The sequence below is a fragment of the Simochromis diagramma genome, unplaced genomic scaffold (assembly GCF_900408965.1).
Source record: "Simochromis diagramma unplaced genomic scaffold, fSimDia1.1 OVJJ01000685.1, whole genome shotgun sequence".
Lineage (NCBI taxonomy): Eukaryota > Metazoa > Chordata > Actinopteri > Cichliformes > Cichlidae > Simochromis > Simochromis diagramma.
In genome coordinates, this window is record NW_024387477.1 from 17,043,694 (window position 1) to 17,066,789 (window position 23,096).

Here is a 23,096-nt window from a genome sequence, read left to right on the forward strand (position 1 = left end):
AGGAAGAACATTCAGTTATGGTTGTGGTTCATTTCTGTGGGACAAATAACTGCATCTACTTACAAAGATTCTGTGCAGTCTTGGCATCCAAGATACGAAGCTCTTTTGCCTTTTTCTTAAATTGTGGCACTTTTTCTTCATTTTCATCCTTCAGGTCTTTTCTTGCTGCAAGAAAAAAAAAAGAAATTTTACATACGTAGATATATAGACACATAACATAAGAAATACTCATTTTGGGGACAAGAGCATACTATTAAGCTAAATTTTGAAGCTAACTGCTATCACCATTATATAAAAGCAAGAATGAAATGACATTAAACAACATTTTTCCACCATTTCTCAAAACATAGAAAAATAATTAATTTACATACATTAGAATCTCAATGCATATTAAAAGTAAGCGTACAGGACAACATGCGTTAGATGCCAACAGATGGCATAAACCAATTAAAAACCATTGCTTCAGTACCCGGAAAGTAGTATTTTGGTCCTGCATCTAGACAAAAGGCAAAAGCAAATCAGCTACTGCTGAAACATTTGGCAGGTAATCTAACTGATCAGCCTGTGATGTATTCTACACTTAATGTGAAAACCTAAAATAAATGACTGAATATATACGAAACAGTCACACCGATTCTAAATGTGTTACATTAAATAAATAAACCTTCAAAAGGTAAAAATGTTGACAAATGTGCGTGGTTTTGCCATTTTATACACATAAGCAGCAATACATGGAACTGATTTGAATGCATTGCTTTCTGCAGTCCTTAACATATGTCATATAAGGTTGGTGATAGGCAGAACTGATTGATGTTAGCAACCTTAAACATAAAAGTGGAACGACATAATATGCAATATAATCATCTGCAGCATCAGAGGAAAGTCTTGCAGACAACTTTCCTATCTTCATTTGCATGTGCCAACACTTTTGTCATTGTGACAGTGGGTAGATGGTTGATAAGCACCGCTCCTTCCCTTAGGCCCTGCCTGTTAACTTCCTAGAGCCAGGAAGATAATTGTGTTAGCCCCCACAAATCCCAAAAAATAGTATTAAGTCTGTGACTGAACACAATAGACGAATTTGTCTAAGAATGAAGAGACCCTATGTTTTCATAATGGACAGATTATTGAGTCTGCACACTGGGGAAACACCACAATAACAGTACTGCAGTAACACCCAATTTGTCTAAAAACATGAGCCTGCAGGGGACAGAATCATACACATGCTACTCCTTTTTTCTACTTTGTTTGGCAAACTAAACTCTTTAAATGTCATGATGAATTATTTTTATGAATTTATCACCTGCTGGACTTTAAATGCTCAGGTGTGTTTCAGAAAGAAGAAATTTGCTCATGATCAAAGCATTTTAACCTCCTGGGACCTGCGTCCACATATGTGGACATCACATTTTGGGTTAATTAGACCAAAATACTCAATTTTGCGCTACGATGGGCCTGATATCCACTTACGAGGACATTATACTGCTACTGTTCTATCAACATTTTAAATGAATATCCTCATTTGTGGCTCTGATTTTTCTTAAAAACAAAAATAAGGTAAAAAAAAAAAAAAAATCTGGTAATTCTTTGTTTTTACATTCATCGGGCCCCAATATGCCCAAATATCAAAGAGAAATTAAAAATGCATGCCGTGGAAGAGTTCGGGCCTTAGGAGGTTAATGTTTGTCTCAACTATGTTATTGAAGCTGGGGGAAAATAGCATAACGGTAGACGGCACTATCACAATTATCAAATGTCCAAAAAGTCCAAAATAATAAGACCAGTACCTAATAACTTAGTTGGCTGTGAGATTTCACAGAGAATGTGCTAATACTGAACGTAATTCTACTTTATTCATGCAAAACAAGCCTCTGTGGTGGAATTGAGCTGCACTGTCAGACAACTTTAACACCTGTGTCCACCTAAATCTGTTAAACTGTAATTACAGTACAGGAGAGACTTCAGAATAAAAATGCAGCAACATGAGAAAGAAGATTCCTTAGATCCTTCGCTCTCCCCCAGTGGTTTATGAGAGGCAGCACACTTTGTTGCTAATCATCACAACTGCTCAGTTTAAGCCCAAGGTGGGAGTCTCCCAGGAAATCTAGAACAAACAATCTGCTCCCTCAGCGCGGGCTTGCATATTTGAAGAAAGAATCAAAGAAGCAACATCTCCTGGGCAGCCAGAAGAAGGAATGCTAAAGGCACCTGCCTAACTCAAGTGCTTTCAAGGACGCACATGACATTTGGGATGCAGTTGTTTACTATTGGTAAAACGCTGTACCTATAATACAAATGCTACACAAAGTATTATGGTTTGATTTTCTGTCAAAATAATAGCGTGATCCTTCAGGAGGCTGTAGGACACAGCACTTTAACTTGCAATATAATACACGAGTGTGCACATGCCAACAGAAAGGGTGAGACGTGGGACTTGAGAATTCATAAATGCATTTAGGAAGAGGATGTTAGCCAATTCATTAGTGGCTGTGTTTTAAGTGTTTTACACAAGGCACAACCCTCATACATACTTGCAATTAAGTTAAAGTCATAAGAGAAAATCCCACTTTATTTCAATATTTTAATGGATAGTGTTTTAGTTTAATCTTTGCCAGGAAGGTACCTTTATTAACAATTACAAGTAATTAGGAAGAACGCAATAGCACTACTGAAAAAGCCGAAAGTAATAAATGACTGTTCTACAAAGTAATTAAATAACTAAATTATTTTTATTTTACTGTACTACTGTACACTGTGTACTAGTAACTAAAAATAATTAATAATATCTATCTATCTCTCTTATGTCATGCCAGAACGTCTGAATTCCTCAAAGAAAACAGACGCAAAAAAAATATTAATGATTTAAAAAACAACAAATCCAATATACAGTGCAGGGCCAGTAACCAACAAAGAAATCATCCTTCATTTCCTATGTGGCACGAACAAAGGATCTGAGGAGGAGGAAATAAATAAATAAATGAAAATACGAGGAAACAATGCCCCATAGACAGAGAGCAAACTGAGCCATGAGGAGGCTGCTTTTTGGCACCAAAGTGTTCTTTTCAACCTCCACATTTTCCACACGGCCTCTTGAATCTCTCATTTCAGTACCTCAAATTCTCAACGAGGAGATCCCGGCCATTTTGGTCAGTGCCTTAGCTGTCTTAGTCCCAAGGGCCTTGTGCTATATCGAATTAAACATAAAAACAATGCCCTCTATAATATGAAACAGGCATATATTTTTTTCTAAAACCATCTATACGGCTCAGAGCTCTCCCACTGGGCACTGAGTAGTGGCATCACCAGGCTGATTTCTGCAACAGCATTTGCTGGCTGACTCAATTATGCCACATGTCACATGTTTCCTCTGGGCACTGCATGTGGACTGATGGGCCCTGGAGGGCTTGCACACATTCAAGCTGCCACACTAGTTGGAGTCCCAGGTGTGTGGGGAGGATGACTATAGGTGGCATATAACCAGATGGTTGGCCGCAACAATAAAGAAGTTCTGTACATGTGTTCAAAACACAGGAGCTGTCAGATAGTTACTAAATTTTCCAAACTCCACATGGCTTGAGACAAAGTTACATTTTGACAAAAGTTTTACTTTTTATTTCCACCAAAAATCCAACTTTGGGAACGTGTGTGACTCCTTTTCTGCCAAGAAAGCTTAACCTGCCTAACTGTGTAGGGCCACAGCAGCTGATCAAACCCTGCGTCAATATTTAGACGTGTTTTATTACTTGCCCAGTGGCTAAAATGTAATACTTTGACAACAATGACATCTTTCATGCACACAGTTATATTTGTTAATGGAATCTTTCAAGCAATCATGCAGCGAAGCACCATTTGTGGCGGGAACAATGTTGGAGGTTTCTTGGCAGCTTGTTGGTTCCCTCGCTTCTGTGTACAATGGAGTCCTATCACATAGATGCATTATTTCTGTGTCAGGCAGTCAGATGAACACGTAGTGATAACAGAACTCTAATTAAAAGCTAATATAATCATGTAATTATTGCTATTTGGTAAAATTGGGCGATGGTCTGGGTGAGGAATACATTTTTCATCGAGAGTACTCAGTTCATGAAAGAAGGAAGAAACGTTTATTGAAACTTGCACCCTACTGTGCTATCTAAAGCTCAACTTTCAGGAAGCTTATTCTTGGGCCGTATTCTTCTCCAAGGCAAACAACAGGGTCAAATAGAATAGAATAGAATAGAATAGAATTCAACTTTATTGTCATTGCACATGCACAGGTACAGGGCAACGAAATGCAGTGCTTTTGACATGACATGGGTTGTGTAAGTTTAGTACGGAAAATGTACCAGTGAAAAGTAGTTTTAATTCACATGGATTTGTTGTTACATCTTAACTTACAAGGCTGAAAAGATTTGAGAAGACTGTCGGGGAGGAAATGTTTTGAAATCATGTTTAAACAAAACACATGGAAATTCTGCTGGCGCCAGCAGAACCACATGAAGAGAATCCTCTGGTGACTGTAATTGTAACACATTACATTAACTGAGGGGGAGTTAAAGCTTGCTCCATGCCAAAAGGAGTCACCAAATTGATAGAGGTTTTAACGAACAAAATACGTGAATGTTTGAGCAGGGGAAAAAAAACGACTTGGCCTATTAAAGATGACTTGGCTTCCATGTTAAGCCTTCTCTGTGGGCCTTGGACTGAGGTATACCCTTGGGAAACTCTGTGATAACAAGAGTTCTCCAACACTTGGATATCCAGTCTGTTTGCTGGCCCAGAAACACTATCCTGGGTGCCTTCCATGCAATATCTCCCTCAAGACGTCCATAAAACCCAGGGCATTACAAAGCTAAACACTACCACATGTTCACTTCCGGACACAGACCGTCCGGCTGAGCCCCAGCACCAGTCACCAGAAAATAAGCGGGCCTTGAAAAGAAATAACAGAAAACTGCAGATGACAGGTCTTCGACAAACATATTTAAAGGCAAAAGAACACAGAGTGGAACAGGCAATGTGGAGTCTGGTCCTCTACAAAGCAATTTATTCCTTCAAATGTGCAATCTGCCTGCAAACATGTGCCCTGTCCTCCATCTCAGGGACTCACACTGAGGATTGAGCTACTGGAGAGCTGCCAGTTTGTCTAAAGGAGATGCATTCTGAGGAAAAGTCACTGGCCTCAGTCACAGAAAAAACAATTCCACAGAGGCGTGGTGTGTACACAGATCGCGAAGTAGCCAGCAAATTCCTTTCATGTTCAGCATCTCTGTTTAAAACAATCACTCTGTAAAACATTTTGGTGGGGTGAATGGCATGGATACAGTGAAGGTAGCATCAATTCATGCTTGCTGTCTTATCAATTGTGGACTAAATTATAATGAGCAGGAGCCCAGTTAAATGTCTTATGAGAGGGTAAAGACTTTTCAGCGTCTAATTAGAGAAAACAGAAAAAAAAAACAGAGCACACACTCAGGAATTAAACTTAACATATGACCAATGAAATCCATGACTAAGTTTCTCTAATACACAAAGGCTACACAGATGTCTCACTCTCGAAGCCAAAGTCAAACCACTGTGTGAATACCAACCCCCCGAGTACACACTTTTGGACCATGAAAACGCCAAAAAAGCCCCATCCCCCATTCAACCTCAGCCTTGTTAAAACAGAATACTCACACTGCGATTAACACGTGAAATTTGCATGAATATACATCTTTACTCTTTTTTTATTAGATCAATTGTTCCCTGTGGATTGGGAAAACCAGATCTCTTAGCAACAAGAGAACAAATTCAAGCACCTTTTTCCTTTGCTAGGTTCTAACCTTGACATAACTAAAACGTTGAAGATGATTTTATTTTAGAAAGACTCTTCAGCTCAAGGTTAGCCATGAGAATGAAGCTGCAGTTGGGTGGGAGAGAGAGATGTAGATGTAGCTCTCAACCATGCAATCATCATCATGCCTAATGATAACAGGGAGTGGGGGAAGTGGCTAATAATGATTATGATGATGGTAACTGTGGATAGGGTGTTAAATATTAGTGTGAGCACACCACTGTGTCAAAACACACTTCCAGAAAATATGTATGCGCACCCTGAGTCATAAATGACGATATGAGTTTTCAAGTTCACAATAGTTCTCTAGAGTTACCGCCTCTACTATCTGAAAGCATCTGGTTCTGATTATCCGAGATGTCTAAATAAAAGGTGTGTGTACAGAATGCAGGATGAGTCCTGCAGAGTGACGCTTTGACCTCTGGCCAGTGATGTTTTCAGTATGCAGGGAGAGGCTAAGCCCACGGTGGAAGGTATGCAGCTGGGCCTGGAGCAGAGCCCAGGGAGAAAAACACCTCCTCTTCCAACTGAGACAAGACAGATCTCCCTTAGTGCCCTGGACTTTGCAAATGGTGTATATTTCCCATAAAAATTGTAAGTTTTTGTCAGTTAAAGCAGGGATAACAAGATTATACATATTTATATATAATTACATACTTAACTGGTAGTGTACTATTATTGTAATTTGGGGGTATATCTAGGATCTATTTAAGAGTACAAAAGATGTTATGAATCCAGAGACAGATGGTGTCAGTTTGATTTACCTAAACTCTTATCCAAACTGGAAGCATCCACATAGTTTAGCACAGTCAATAATTCATCTAATATACTGAGGATATTTATACAGGGAGGAGAAATGATGGTGCCGTTCAAAACACACAGTAAAACATTACCATCAACTACATAAAATTTAAAAACAAAACAAAAACAACAAAGTAACCCTGAGAAAAAGAATCAGTAACTCTGAGCACCGTTAATCACCTGGGGCTTGGTGTCGCCTTTTAACACGTGTAGTTAATCAGCACACATCTACAAATGACTATTGGCCTCTCTCACAGGCAGGGGAGTGTGGGAAGGCTCCAACTCTTTCTCTTAAATTGGTCATGGAGACATGCTCCTGGGGGCAGTGAATGGATTGAGCCTGACATCCAATCAGTTCTGAGAAACCTTTCTCTGGTTATGCCAAAGCACTTTGTTGTGACCCAACACGCTTGGGCGCTGGTGGGAAGGCACTAGCTGATGGTCCAAATGACTGCACCTGCCGTCTCTTTAAGACCCTGTCACGCAGTCCAAACGTTAGCATTCAGGAGACGACGCTGAAGCTCAGCTTGTATGACTATGAGGGGGACGAAGAATAGAGATTTGAAACTAAGTCTGTTCCTTGGACAACTGGTAGGATTACTGATGTCCCTGTGGTCTCTATTACCTCCACCAGTTCAATGCTGCACTGGACCAAGCCCAGCGAGTACACTTAAAGAAGCTGAAATAGTTGGAGATTTCAGGACGTGCACCTGTACTGCTGGTCACTTTTAAAAGGAATACAAGGAAAGATGTTTGTGGGCTGTCTCACTGGAGGTTACAAGACAATACGGATGTCAGTTTTACTTGTGGGCCTTCAGAGAGACTCTTAAAAAAGCAAAAGCAGCAGAAAAAAGCCGTAGCTAAACCAATGACTGTCATATTCACATGTAGGATTTAATGTGTTTACTGTAGAGGTATAAAATGAAATGTGGTTTATCATCAAATGTCAATAAATGAATAAATAAAATGTTTAGCAAAGAACTTGAGTCTTTCTGAATACTCAAATTGCAGTTTAGGCACTCCATTTAGGGTCTCATCTTTGAAATTAAATGCATTCCTCTAGCACAAAGACTAATTGTGCTTTTTAAGTTACTACTTTTTTGTTTGTTTCTTTGTTTTCTGGGATTTCTACTGTCTAATAGAGAAAAACACTGCTTGGGTTGTGTGCGCAGTGGCTGTCCTACTTTCTGAGTATATTCGACAGGGTTGCATTTTGTACATTTGTCAGCTGACAGAACATAATCTGTCTTTTTTTTTCTCTTTATAAAGCAGTTATTCTTTCCCCTTTCTCTCTCTCTCTCATGGGTACCCCAGTTCTTTTCTTTTTGTGATTGCTTGTTCATTATTTCAGGATGAAAATAGGATGCTCAACAAAGAAGAAAAAGAAGTGTTTTATTTTCATTTGCATTTTGTCTCAGGGCATTTGGCATCTTTATTGTAAACTGCATTTTTACTGCATTTGCGTGTGCTTTTGCTTAGGTTGTGACACTATGAATATATCCATCCATCTGCACCCTATCAGGCAAGAGGCAGAGTACACTGTGGACAAATGCACTGCAGTGCTAACACAAAGAGACAGACAACCAGTCACACTTGCTTCCACACCTACACCCAATGTTTCGAATTACCAGTTGACCTAACAAGCATGTCTTTGGACTGTGGGAGTAAACTAGAGTGTCTGGAGAAAACTCACACTGATACAGGGAGAACATGCAAGCGTCTACCCCAACAGGATCCAGCTGACCATGAGGTTTATACCAAAACACTTCCTGTCGTGAAATGGCAAGAAATACCCTTGTGCTACCACCACGCCACAATAGATATATCTTCTTTTCAAGTCCTCAGATCAAGATGCACCTTGTAAAAAGTCTATAGCATTTAGACTAATGGCTAAAAAGTTATGACAGATCAGCTTATGCAACTGTAAGCTCTCTTTGTAACCACTACTGCTTAAAAACTCAAACTTACAGGCAACATATGTCTAAACAAAATGGTAAGAAGACTGGCGTATGAACGGTTGTCAAACAAGGAAAAGATGTCCATGCTTATGTTTTATTTTTAAGAAATGCGCTCAAGTATTATCTCTTCTTCTTGTGAAGGTTAACCGATAGGTTGATCCAATTTGTCTACTGAGGCGTGAAAGGACTTAAGAAATACTTCACATTTCTGTGCTGGAAAATGTCAAGGTTTGCAGAGAGATGAGGACAAGAGGAGGGGGAAATGACTTTTTCTTTTCCTGGCAGCTTGACTTCACACTTGTTAACAGCAATAGGTTTATCCTTGGCAATCAGCACAGGGATAGGAAAATACAGTGTGATTGTAAGATCCCTATTACATAAAGGACAGCTGGTTATGTGGTTGCCACTAATGTATATGTGTTCCCCCTTCCATACGTGCATAAAAACACAAAAGCGTTTCTCAAAGCTACATGTTTACAGTTTCACTCCTGTCACTATCTGATGGCTATTCTTCACACAGCTGCAGAATAGCATGTTGTGGGAACGTGAAGGAGTGAACGCAGACGTACCCTGATTAAAGATGCGCCACGCAGCATCTGAGAATGGAGGTAAATCGAGGCAAAGAGAACATGAGTGTAAAGAGAGGCGCTCAGTCGTGAACTACATTAAACTCCCAAAACCACAGCTGCTGAGCTCCTCACCTGCCTCGAGGTTTACAAGGATCATTTCTCTTTCTCCTCTTTTCTCCTTGCGCTCTATTATATTTATATTTCTAATACTTTATATTTCCGTAGCTTGTTTCTTTGATTCATCTGATGTCTCCTCTTACTTGCTAACACCGAATGATGACCATTGTGTTATGATTGCATCCAGCTACACTTATTTTATTTTCAGCACTAGATTTTATAGTGTGTGTTGTTTTCCTACAGTATTAATCCTTGAATAAGAACAACTATCATGCTGCTGCTTTTTTTATATCTGTTTCAGACTTTTAAATATAGTACTGGGTTGAGATTCACCTAATTACACACGGAGTAATAACACGTGCAAAATGAGAAACAACCAGGTAACATATAAGATAGCAGGAGAGTCAAAATGAAAAATGTGAGCAATCTGGATATTGCTGTTTTTGGTACTCGGAAAGCCTGCGTTGTAACATGCTTACACACAAACAAAGATTGTATGGCCTTGTGGTACATTCTGTTAGTAAAATCACTCCATGCTGTTGGCCACTAAAGGATCCATGAGAGACCTAAAAAGCATAATTGTGAGGAGCAACTAAAAAAAACACCCTGGAGCAACAGGAGAGTTTAATGACTGAGTATTGAGAGCTGATCTGTAAATATGCACATGTAAAATGGACACCTTTATATATAATTGAAAAGTTCCTTATTATAATTTTGTGCCATCAAAAGCTGATAACCTGTAATTATTCGTCTAGTATGAAGGCCTTGACATTGCATGTTATGCAGTGCAGATAATCATATCCAAACCTTTGTTTAGCGAGAAAGGATAAAAACAGGTTAGTCAGGCTTAATGAGTGATAATAACAGATTTGGCTTTGCCCTGTAGGAAAAAGTAAGAATTTAGAGCCCCAATGCAAAGCTGGCTTTTGTCTGTGGCACTCCACATCTGATGACTACAGTCGGGTGATTGTAACTGGATTCTGCAGTAGAATTAGGGCTATTGTTGCAGGGGCACAAACTCTTTAAGTACCTCTTATTGGTCTGATTATGATGTGTTTGAGTCCTGCTGCTACCTTGCAGCCTGGATGACTCAGATGGGATTCTGTATTGACCTGTTAGCAGTAAAAAGGCTGCTGAAGCACCAAGCAAGTCACTAAGTGTAGATTTCCTTGTATAGTGAAGTGTATGAGCAAATGGAGGAAACTAATAAAGACCATGCTTTTGACCTCGAGTTTTAGTAGTTGCCCTTACCTTCAGTTCACAATCAACCTCTATCTTTGTAGGAGGCAATCTATATCAGCACACTCCACTAAAGACTAATAAAACTGAAATAATTCAAGTCCGTACACATTCACTATTTTGATACAGCTGAAGTTGCTGTAACATAATGCTCTAAATTATGAATTGCATGAATGCAATTAGTGAAGCTAATAAAATTAGTCATGCCAAAGAAGAGGTAATGTATAGCACACCAATTATCACTTTGATGATATCTTCTGAACTACTTTCTTCACACAAGTAATAATAATAATAATAATAATAATGGATTGCATTTATATAGCGCTTTACAATTCCACTATTCATTCACTCTCACATTCACACACTGGTGGAGGCAGCTACAGTTGTAGCCACAGCTGCTCTGGGGCAGACTGACAGAAGCGAGGCTGCCATATTGCGCCATCGGCCCCTCCGGTGAAGGGGACACAACGACCGAGACTGTCCGAGCCGGGGCTCGAACCGGCAACCTTCCGATTACAAGACGAACTGCCAACTCTTTGAGCCACGATCGCCCCTTTAGTATGTTAGTTAGTATGAGTCTATGTTAAAACTCCTTCTGTGAGGCGGTAACAACCTTCGACGCAAAAAAAATTAAAAATGTCCACATAAAAGAGCATGCACCTAAATAGCTGCATCTGGAATACGCGATCAAAAAACAAAAGATTAATGCAAAGTGTTTCACAACAACATGCATTGTCCTTACTAGCCTTAAACAACAGCAGGTTGTGTGAGTACCAGATGTTTATCTCCAGCCAAGTGACAGCTGTCAGGTATATTTTGTGAATGTTTCGATTTCCCTCTGAAATATTGAAGCATAAGCGCATACAAGTCAAAGAAAAATTGTTGGATCTTGCCAAGACATATCATAGAAGCAAATAAAAAAAAAATCACAATGACATTTCTCCAGCTGCAAAGAAGACAGATCTGGGTTGAAATGAAAGAAAAGGTCAGCAATACACATTCATACAGATGCTACACTAATACACATAATCTGTTTATTCCATTGTGCAACTTTTGAATGCTTAATATGCTGTGCATAACGTATCGTATTCAGCATTCGGTACGCTGCAAAATATGAAACATTTGAAAGCACAATATCAAACTTCAAACCACACACTAGCACACTGTCACTGTATAACAAGGGAAAGCTGCAGGGCAACTGCACATACGGCACAGTACAATACAGTTTTTTCGACCTCCAAATAAATGATATTTCTACATTTGATGTGCTTTTAAGATACCACTCTGGTGAAACCACAGTAAAAAACTAAAATACTGCCATTACGGCTTTAAAAGGCAGGGTTTGTGGTGCTTTGACATGTAAGTACATCGCTTAAGCAATTTGCTGCTCTGAACGGTTATTGCTGTCATTCACTAAGCAGCCTCTGAACTGTTGGGCTCCACCTGAGAAATGCGTCCACGTGAATCAACATGTACTGTAGCAAAATATGTACTGATGATTACTTCACGACACTGAGTGGTGTGACTGCAATGCGTTATAGCGTGCTCTCGGGAATGATACAGTCATTTAAAAGCCAGTGTGAAAAAACATGACAGAAATCAGAGACTTTTCTAAAGTCAGACAGACAAAAGAATGAACATTTTTAGAATTTGAAAGTATTACTGATCAAGACTCATGTGAAGTAAAAGTGCACCACGACTAAATTCCCATTTTTTATTCCTTTTCTGCTTCCAACCATATCGCTTGATTCACACAGATCCTTGTAGGAGTGCTGGGACTGGAGAGAAGTAGAGGTTCACAGAATCAACAGCAACCGATAAATCCTCTATTGAAGGTGTAGAAATATTCATCTAGAAAGGGGATATACAGAAGACTCATGCCAGCCATGTAACCCATGGATTTCAGAGTTGTCTGCCTATGACTATAGATGGACAGATAGATATTTTCCAGCATCTCACTTTTTATTCCCCACTACCTTCGAATTGCTCTATAGACATACTTTTGATTTATAGATCTACCAATGGATATATGGATAAATGAATGACTAAGGTGCATAAATTATACTAACTTTGCATTAATTCAGATATTTGCTGGATTCGGTATCTAATTTTTCCAAATACCTTTACTTCAAAAAAAAAAAAAACAAAACAAAAAAAAAAAGCAAAACATAAAAAGTAGTATATATATATATATATATATATATATATATATATATATATATGTATATGTATATATATATATGTATATATAAATGGCATTCCTTCATTTTAGGATGAATCCAGAGGACAGTTCCAATTCTGCAGTCTGAAAAATTTATAATCCTCTTTCATAAGAACTTCAAACAAGAACACAGAAAATGAATCTGCAACACCTCCAAGTTGCACATGCATTTCAGGCTCAGATAACTGCAGCAACCAGTTATCTGCAGCCCATTTCAGACAACCAGGCGGCAGCATGTGTTTTTGCAACTTATGACTTCCCATACCACCCACAATCAGCACCGTCCTCCAGGACTTCAAACACCTCCTCTGTTCTCCAAACCCTCCGGTCCCTACTGTCTCGGGGGAACCAAGCACCTGGCCCGGCAGTTTCATATTCCTCTCAGCTGTGCCTCCACAGCATTGCACTAGCTTGATATGCTCGCATATTAAGTACTATATTGGCATTCTATTTTTCCAGTAGTTTCTATTTAACTTTCAAAGTAGGCCACCAGTGAAGGACAGAACACCTTTTCTGCCTACCAATTTCATCAGATGCGGGATGAAATGTCCCCATGTTTATAGCCTTTGCCTGTGCATGTGTCTGTGTGAGTGTGTCAAAGTTGCAGAACAAATTTAAAAAATACATATACAATGTGTTTATGCCATCATCATGATACATGCCATCCTTATTTAATAGGCTAGTATCCCACGCGTTTTAATTAGGCTCATTTTTAAAGCAAAGCATAAGCAGCATCCCACTTTCACCTGTTCTCCCTTAAATAATGGCAGCACCTTACTCTTCCTCTCTTGCACACTGTCTCCCAGCCTCATTCATTCTGTCCATCCTCTTCCTCTGTTGTAGGCAGCTGTCTTCTTATCAGAGCTGGGAGCTCACAGAGTATTCCCATTGGCCATTGATGGGCCCCTGCCTTATGGGACTCCCCAGATTTAAAAGCAGCCCACACTGGCTTCATTTCCCAGGAGAACAAAGTGTATAGTGGAAGGTAGTGGATACATTACATGTACCCCATTCCCTTCACTTACAAACACAGTCTACAGTAATGGCAGACCATCTTGAATGTAGCCAGTAAATTGCCATTCCTTTCAACTTTATTTGCAGTGTGTGTTTTAGAGCAACAACCAACCACAGATGTCTAACTATAAAGGCTAGAATGAATGCAATTCAGAAATTCTAGACAATTTTTAAACAAAAATAGTCATCATTTCACAACTATCACAAAAACATGCCACCAGATTTTTTTTAATCTCTATTTAGACCAATGTTAGTTAAACACAAAAACATATGCGCACGTGTCCTGGTGTTTAATGCTGATTAATCTCTCTCTTGAGTATCTTCATTTAAACAAATGCTGTGTATTACTTGTTGCTTAAAGGGTGGGACAATCATAAAATGACAAAACACGCTGCACTGGAGTCTGGGCAGGAATTCAACAGGAATATGTGCTGGCTGTATATCTCATATGCCGGATGAAGTAATTGTCAGCAGTTAACTCTGAATTTACCATCTGCCTGTTGCTGTAAGCTGGACTGGAACGCACGTAAAACAAGGAGTTTATTTTTTCCATTATCCATCAAAGCAAAAATAAAGGAAGGGGGGGAAAAGTTAGATTTCTCATGTTATATATTTCAACAAAGTAAACATATAGTAAAAATCCAGATAAAAGATCTATTCAATGAGAGTTCTAAATCATCTATAAAGAATAAGAAATCACATTTCACTGGGGTATGAAAAATACATCACATCTGGACAGGAGGATGACCGAGATGAGCATGTCATGCCAGCCCCGTTGACTGGGGTCTGCATTATTTTCTGTAGCAGTGAAAATTGTGATGAGGGAATGACTGTACTTTCCCATCTAATGTAATACTATCACCCTGTCTCCAAAACATGACTGCTCCCTCGGTCTTCACTTCTTCTGTCCATCACTTGAAACATCTGGATTCATTTTAGAAGGTCAGGGCTAGTGAAGCAGAAACTGTCAGCAGACGTTGTCTCGATGTATGTCATGAAATGGAGCAAAGAAATGCCACCCTCAGACGGACCAGGAAATAACATTTCTGTAGATAATATAAAGTCTGAGAAGCCTTCAACTGAGATAAAGACGTGCACGGGTGCTGTAGGAACACCAACACGTATAAAACTGATTATTTTTTAGCTTAATAGAAAATGACTTTTATCTACAGAATTTTAAAAAATGCAATAGGATCTACTTCCACATCAAGGGAATGAAATAGCTGACAATATCAAATCATATACGCATATACAGTTATGAAATGAAACTGAATATGCATCTAACCCCACGACTGGGTGCGAAAATGTGACGAGGCCCTACTATGTTTTTCAACAAAGGGCTCCTCTAGGTGAAGGGAGCTGTGCTTTCAAAGCCCCCTACAAAAATAACCATATTTTTATTATGAGTTCCTTTATTAGGTGTGTGCTTTTGGGTCCTGGCTCATTTCTTCAGGGGCAAACAAAAGTAAGCTAAGCATTAGTTCCACAGTCCCTCCCACCCATCTCACCGTGCCAATACTTCCCTCTTAACTCCCTCTTCTTCCATACTTCCCTTTCTACCATCCCTCCTCCTGGATTAAAAGCTCTTAATTTTCACTAATTACACAAACTCATTTCTTTTTCTTCATGTCTCGGCATTTCTCCCTGTTTTTTCTCCATGGGGCTCATAAACACGTTTTGAAACAGGGTTTAATAAGACTGCCTTGTGAGGGTTTAGGGCCCTTAATGGACACAGGGCTTGTTTGATAAGTCTCCACTTCATCACACACTTTATTAATTAAAGTTTATATTACATTAGAAACAAAGTTAAAGCCATTTGCTCCTCAATAATGGTTTCATGTAGCTGCATATCTATGGCCAATTAATTGGAGTCTTGACTCCCTATTTGCATTTTGCCCTTGTTTGACAAAAGTGTGTTGGGATTAACTCCAGGCGATATATTGCAAGCAGGAGCAATACTATGCTTGTAATCCAGAATAATCAGAAGCTTTACAGCATAAGTGATTGAGATGTTTCTGGTATTTGCAGTTGCAAGAGCATAAAAAAGTTAAGAAAAGCCTTTCAGGTGGTGTTGACCCCGTCACCCTGGGGATTCAGCTTGCCACCAGTGGTATTTGTGATTTGAAGGTGGGGTCAGGCGGATGATGCTGTTGTTATGTGGGACGCATCTTGTCTGTTTTCTGAAGACAACACGGCTCTGTTATGTTTATTAAATTGTGACTTTCTGCAACAGCTCGGGTGTTTTCCGAGTGTAAGTGGCTTTATTGCATTCTGTGCATTAACGTCAGTCTAACCCCTACAATTCACACAGTGCATTTTTCTTCAAAGATCTTTTTTTTCTGCCTATATCCAGTGCATCTGAACATATGCAATATCGAGTTACAAAAAGCTACATATAATCATTACATTTAGCCAATTCTGTTGATAATTTATGTTACTGATTGAAGAATCTATTGACACAATATGATTCAAATTTACAGGGTTTCTTAAGGTAACATTTACCTTTAAATCAATTCTAAAATAAGTAGTTTAACTTACATTTTATTGCTGGTGGACTTCTAATCACATATTCAGTATTACAAACAATTTCCTTTGATTATATAAAGGTGAATGCAGCACACTAAACAATCTGTTTAAAGAATCCAAGGACAAATACATCATAGTTTCTGAGCTAGAGTTTTTGAATAGTTTGCATAGGTATTTGGCAGGAAAAAGGCTTTGTTATATTAAGTGCGAGAAGTAAACTGACACCTTGTGACTTTCACTGAAGCCCTGCATGAATGGACGGTGACCTGCACAAGCGACCACACCGCGCTAGTGTTTGCACTGGGAAGTAGGATGATGCAGGAGGCAATGCGCGGGAGACAGCGGGGAGCGCAGAGTGGTGTGGCCTGTCAGACATAATGAGTAAGCAATGATACACGCAGTAATTGTTGCCCACTCCAGGGACCCCCGTCTGTGTGCAGCTGAGGGTAGTGGTGTTTGTGTTCGCAGGCATGTGTGCGTTTGAGCACATCCCAGACACACGCACAAAGCAATATGTTAAAAAGAAGAGAGGGCACACTGAGGGCAGCTGCACAGAGTGAGACCGAGGAGAACAAAGAGGTCTATAAACACTTTGTGCTTCATGTTGTTTGGATATTATAGTTTATGGTACACTTGGCAACACAGCGGCACACCCGTCAGCACCGTCTACATTTTGGAACCCATAAATAAAACATATACTTGCAAATATGTACACGTCTCCTAGGTATGTAATATGGAGCTAGTTAGTTTTGAAGACTCTGTTTGTTTTTTAAATATGGGTTTTCTGTGTATGTTTTAAAATAACAGGCTTGTTTGGTTCTTTTGTGTCCAAGTATTAGTTTGTAAATTACAACTCATCTTTTAGCTTTTAGCACAAACGTGGAACTTCTTACAAGCATCAGTTAGTTTGGCTTAAAGCCACATTGCGAGCTACAAAACCATTAAAAGATCATTTATTTAAGATCGAATTTAAGTGGAAATCATCTGTCTTTTGATTTTCTAAACTGGTCGACTAAAATGTTACATATGTCACAGCATTGAAAGGTATCATTTGAGGTTTAATTAACAACTGTATTCACAAGAAAATGATAAAATATCTGTCTTTAAAGTGAGAAAAAGTCTAACTACAGTTCAGTAGTGGGGAACACAGGGCCGGCATAGTTTAGCAACATGCAACAATAAATATTTATGAGAAAAGGGGGTATTAACTGGATTTAAAGCTCTTTGAATAAGGAGACAATGAGATTAATCCCTCCATCGACAAATGCATACTGCCATCTACCATCCCCAACACGATGATGTCTTTCATGAGTTATAAAGCCATGTGTAGATGAGGTTTGCGGTGTTGGCAACCTGTGGTCATCTCCTTATGACTATTGTGGTCTGTTAGTGACCAGTCCTCGTGCATGACGCCTGTTAGCCCAGATTAAAGCAGAGCAGCACCAGTCATGGGGGAAGGGAGGTCATATCACCGTTTACCCCTGTGTCAGGGAATAAATGCAGGGCCAAGCCATTGCTGAAACACCCCTTTATTGTGTGTCTGTCAACCATTGTGTGCTTGACAAATGAAGTGTATATCGTTACAGGGTAGAGAGATGGAGAGAATCCCGCAATGGTAGCAGGTGCACCACGACGGCTAATATTTGCACAGCAGCTTCTGAGGCAAACAAGCAACTCCGCCTGAAGAAAAGGGGCAACTGTGTCCTCATAAATGGCTCTGTTACAGGCACATAAATCCAGGGCTGACTCCAACAACCTATCCTTTTCTCCATTCTCGTCCCTCTTCTTCTTTCCACAAATCCCCTCAGTGCAGGACAATTGCCAAGATGCATCTTGGTAACATGTGACATTGCAGAGGTCAAGCTAAAACTCTGAGTGTGCTCATGTGTAGACTCTCTCCCCACCTGCAGTGTCAGTGACACACACTGCCACACACTTTACATTAAACTTCATGTTTCAGAGAAGGGTAATTTTCTTTGTTTACAATTGTTCATTTTAACTTCATTATAATTTTTAAAACTCCAACACAAGAGATGAAACATATAAAATGTGATAGATACATATACGTTGCAAAGACATCCTATATACACATAAGGTAACAACGATAAGGACAAGCTGATCTGCTGTTAGGAGCTCCCGAAAAAAGAAAAGGGTCAACCAAAGTACTATGAATAGACCTCCATCATGTTTTCTTTATGCTCACCCCTCTTTTTGTGATTAGGTGTAAGAAATGAAAGCTTAATCCATTTAGATGGAAAATCCATAGCAGCCGCCCAGGCCGTGTTGGGGTATTAATAAGATGACAATGCAGATTCATCAATGCGACCAGACTGTTGTTCCATTGCTGACTGTCCTCAGTAATAAATAGACCTTACACCAGCAAATCTGGGAACTCTCTCAATTTCCATGAAAATCTCGGCTGTGAACATGTATAAAATATTGTAGGACAATCTACTTTAATGAGTCGAAACAGCTATAAATAACATTGAGACTAAGCAAACAGAGTCAGTGGATTCAGCTGAAATGTCAGGCTTGGTGCTATATCAAACAGATCCAGTTCAATAACTGGAAACATGCCAAATTCACAAGTAGAAGAGACAAAATAACAGCAGTCTTCAAACAAAAATCAAACGAGACACTACAGCTATATGTAAAATATGTCAATCCTGTGTCAACACATTAAGAAAAAATACATTTAAGACACCTGGCTGGATACATAAAAAGACTACAGCATTACGCTCGATAACATTTATCACTAAATGTTATCAGTGTAGGAGACTTATAAGTATTGTGAAATCAGAATGTCTTCAAAGTGTTTTTAAACCACTGAAGTTCCTAAAGTATCGCAGTTGTTTGTTTGTTTACTAAAATAAGCAACAACAATCTAAGCTGCCTCAGCCACATAGGTCTAGAGTGACTTCCTGGAAACTTCCAGTGGCTAGGAGAAAATGTTTATTCCCTGGCTGGTATGGGAGCAATCGATGGAGGTCAGCTGGACCTATTGCATAAAGGTGGACCTACTTGCAAAAATGATGTTCCACCAATAACTTCCTTGTGATTGTTTTGGATGCTAGCAGATTGTGATTCCCTGTAGTTTGCATGGAGGTTGGAAACGTGTACAACTATTTGCCTACAAGGAATTAATAATAACCAAACTTGGAAAACCAGAAAAAGACACCATTCAAATTCATTGTAAATATTGCATCTTTTGGTGCATGCTATTTGCTGGAGTAAGGAACTACTTTGCACACATTTTTCTTTTAAGTATTTTGGTGGAGCACTAGATACCTTTTTGTGACCAGTTTCACCTAGCAACTTTCAACGACCTCCTGCTACCAATTGGGACCTTACAGGTAAAGGAAAAAAGATCAAGCAAGAAGCAAAGGAAAAGAAAGAGATACATTTAAATTCTTTGTAACTTTCTGTTGTTCGTTTGATATCTGTTCATTTTGGATAACTAATTAACATTAGTTAGAAATTAATTATTGTATGTGAAAGTGCTTAACCATAATTATGCACTCTCCTGCTGCTATAGCCTGCAATGCTTTCTCTTCATGACAGACATGGAAAATAGGCCAGTCAGTCTCTCTCTCGCTCCCTTTTCTCATCACCAGCACTGTGTCTGCACAGAAGAAGAAGCGTGATCTCCACCTACGCACTTCCGCTGGTCCATCTGTGCCACAAACTCTGTGTTATGGTGGGCGGATAGTGCCACGGTAACCTAGTTCCACCAGTGCTTGTCATTTTGATCTCCCTGTGGATTAATGAACGTTTGGTGGGTGCCCAGGCTAACAAGCACACCCATCTACTGATGCATATTATAGTGCATTAACACAATAGCAGTGAAATAAAATAAGTTTGTTTTAACATTTCCAGATTGCCTGTAACAGTTGTTGACATATACACAAGCTCAACTGAAGATGATCCGTCCTCTTGGCTGGACATAGGACTGATATGTATTCGTAGTGAGACTAATAATGGAATGTGGATCTCTGGGACTGGAGGCCCCTCTGGTTTGAGATGAAGGAATAGATAATAGAAATTCAGCTTCAAGGAACCTTAAATCCACAGCTGACAGAAAATGGTAAATTTGAAAAGCAGAATACAGTTTCTTGCTGTCTACAAAGGTGAACATTTAAATCAATAACACATGGGCATCTCTTAAGACTTGGCTGGGGCCAAGAAAAATCCATGTGAAACAGGGATTGGGAAGGTGAGGGGTACCAGCTTAGTCAATAAAATGGGCCCCTGCCCCAAGGCAACAAGCTGACTCCAGCTGTGAGACAAAACCACAGGCCAGTGTTTAACTTTCATCCTGTCAGCCAATGGCTCTCCCAGGGCTCCACTACCACTTGCCACTCAGTGCGACATTCACCTCTTCCTCACCGCACACCTCCGCCCCCTTGATGAAAAGGCAATCAGTGAGCTGGACCTGTCTGCATGGTAGCCTGAGGCAAGACTAAAAATTCTGCAGTCGAGAAGAGTTTTCTATGCAAGATGGCATTGGAGGTGGATCAAAAGAAGGCATTTCTGCTACTCCAACTACAACAACTACTACTAATATTTCTTATAAAAGACCACAGAAAACAGTCTTTTAAATAAGCACAGAAAATCTCTGCCCACAAATGTACCAATATGGAAGTTAATGAGTTGCTAGGATGCTACATGTGCTATTGGAAAAGGTGAACATATCCGTTGAAAAGGTTAACTTTTAACTTTTCTTCACAACAGTCTTTACTGTATCCTCTCTCTCTCTCACACACACACACACACACACACACACACAACTGCATGCAAGTGTGAATGACGACATAGAAAATTAGTTTACCAGTTTCTGCTTTATCTTGTCCAACATCCTACTTATCTTACAAATTTTAATAAATCAACAAAAACTAAATTAAAGTAATTAAAAATCTACTCATAACATTTTTAGATAGAGATCACATGTAAACACAACAAAATAAGCATATCAGTAGCAACTAAACAGACATTTAACTCATTTGAATAAAAAATAATCACTCACAACACCACAATATTACACGTAAAAGTAAATACTGAAGAAGTGAACGAGTTTTCAAAAGACTGTGCTCGTGCTGATCTCAGATTGTAAACAACAACATTTTATTGATAAAGCTCTAGACTTTGGCATTGGGTTTTCCTCTGGAAGTTTTCCTCACCATTACCGATAGGTTGCTAGTTATTCTGTTATTCTGTTGCCAAACAGAAATAGTTGGAGGTCATTAACTGACATTTCAGAAAACACAGACACCCAGCAACTAACACTCAGATTTACTCTATTGAGCAGAAACCCTGCCTGTTATGATGGTGTTGGTAATGTGTGAGAGAAAATAAGAGGGAATTTCTATACAAAACAAGCATAAGGAACCAAGAGGTGAGGACACGGTAATGACCTGGGGTCAACCAAAAAGGGTCAATGCACTCGATGAATGTTTATGCATAGAAATGAGGCCATTGTTAATGTTTCTTAAAAACATGTTGCCCTGTGACAGTGACAATGTGTCCATCCTTCAACATTAAATAAGTGTCACCTCAGTATTTGTATGTGTAGCAGAATGAAGGCTCCACAACTTTCCCAAATAATGTGGTTCACACTAGCATCACCCACTCAGTGATACACAAAATTTGAAAATTAGATTTAATAGGAAAGGATTTTTTTTAGATTGATGGACAGCTTGGCTCGCATTATGACTAGGACTTGAAACATCACACATGTTCGTTAATGCACTGAATTAGAAGATGTTACTAAAATTCTTAAAAGCTCTTTGATCTTACATTAATGCTAATTTTAGAAGTTTGCAATGTTAGCATGAGACTAAAGAAAGGATTTAATACGCTATTCACGCCTAATATCAGGAAAAAGCAGCCAGACTATTCCGAATTCTGCCACCTGCCACATCCTGCAGTCATCCTGCACTGCAGCAGCTGTGAGCGCCACAGCTCACTGCAAGTGCCAGCAGCATATAGTCTGGCTCTCACCTCTGTGCTCTGGGGCTTGGAAATGTGAGGAGGAATTTAATTTGGACTTACATATTTAGTGTTGTAGCTAAATAATACTGCTGACGTGTTTGTTTGTGTTTAATGGATCTATAAGTAATGTGTGCCATTCGGTGAAATTAAATGTAAATTTATTATACTTACCTAAGGTAAGTATAATAAATTTACATTTAATTTTTGAGCTTTCTCCAAAATGCTTGTACTCATGGTTCAAATGTGCCATCTTAACAGTAACTTATATGCTATAAATTCCACAAGAACTTGGTAAGAACCAAGTTAAAGAACGCTGCCACGGACTCCAGGATGATGAAGAGTGAGAGTAATTATTTAACCATCCTTTCTTAGCCTCAAAGTGACAAAAGACAAATCTACAGTTGCAAATTAACCCCAGAATAATGAATTAGGAATGGAGCCCTGAGGTCTTAATTGAATATTTGCTTGACTCATTTTGTTGACAATGATGGATGTGTGCAAAAAAGAAGGCCTCAGCAAACTCATAATTCATATTTCATCATCCCCACATCTGACTTCAGCTATACAGATTTATTGATTGGTAAATGATGAGTTTTCATTGTGCAGCAAAACTGAATGAAGTTTGACATGTTCCGGTGAGGTTTGATAAATTGGGGCTACCTATGCTTTGCAGAGATGAACGTGAGCGCTTCATCTGTGAATCTCCAATATAATAAAGACAGCTTAAGAACAAAGGTTTTCAACAACATCAGCACTTGAACAAAACTGCTTGTGTTCCATGTGCATTTTTAATAGCCTGTGTAAGTTATGAAGTCTAAAACACAAGTTGTTCAAAAGTCACATGTTCT

General features: G+C 39.2%; 1 protein-coding gene across 9 annotated transcripts in view; it reads right to left on the minus strand.

Moving 5' to 3' along the window:
• Positions 1-23,096, minus strand: part of diaph2 (diaphanous-related formin 2) — a 357,889-nt gene that overhangs the window by 158,064 nt on the left and 176,729 nt on the right. For all 9 annotated transcript variants that reach the window (XM_040016586.1, XM_040016585.1, XM_040016582.1 and 6 more), the window contains one exon: positions 64-165. In XM_040016586.1, coding sequence (XP_039872520.1) covers positions 64-165 — 102 coding nt within the window. The remainder of the gene's footprint in view (positions 1-63; positions 166-23,096) is intronic.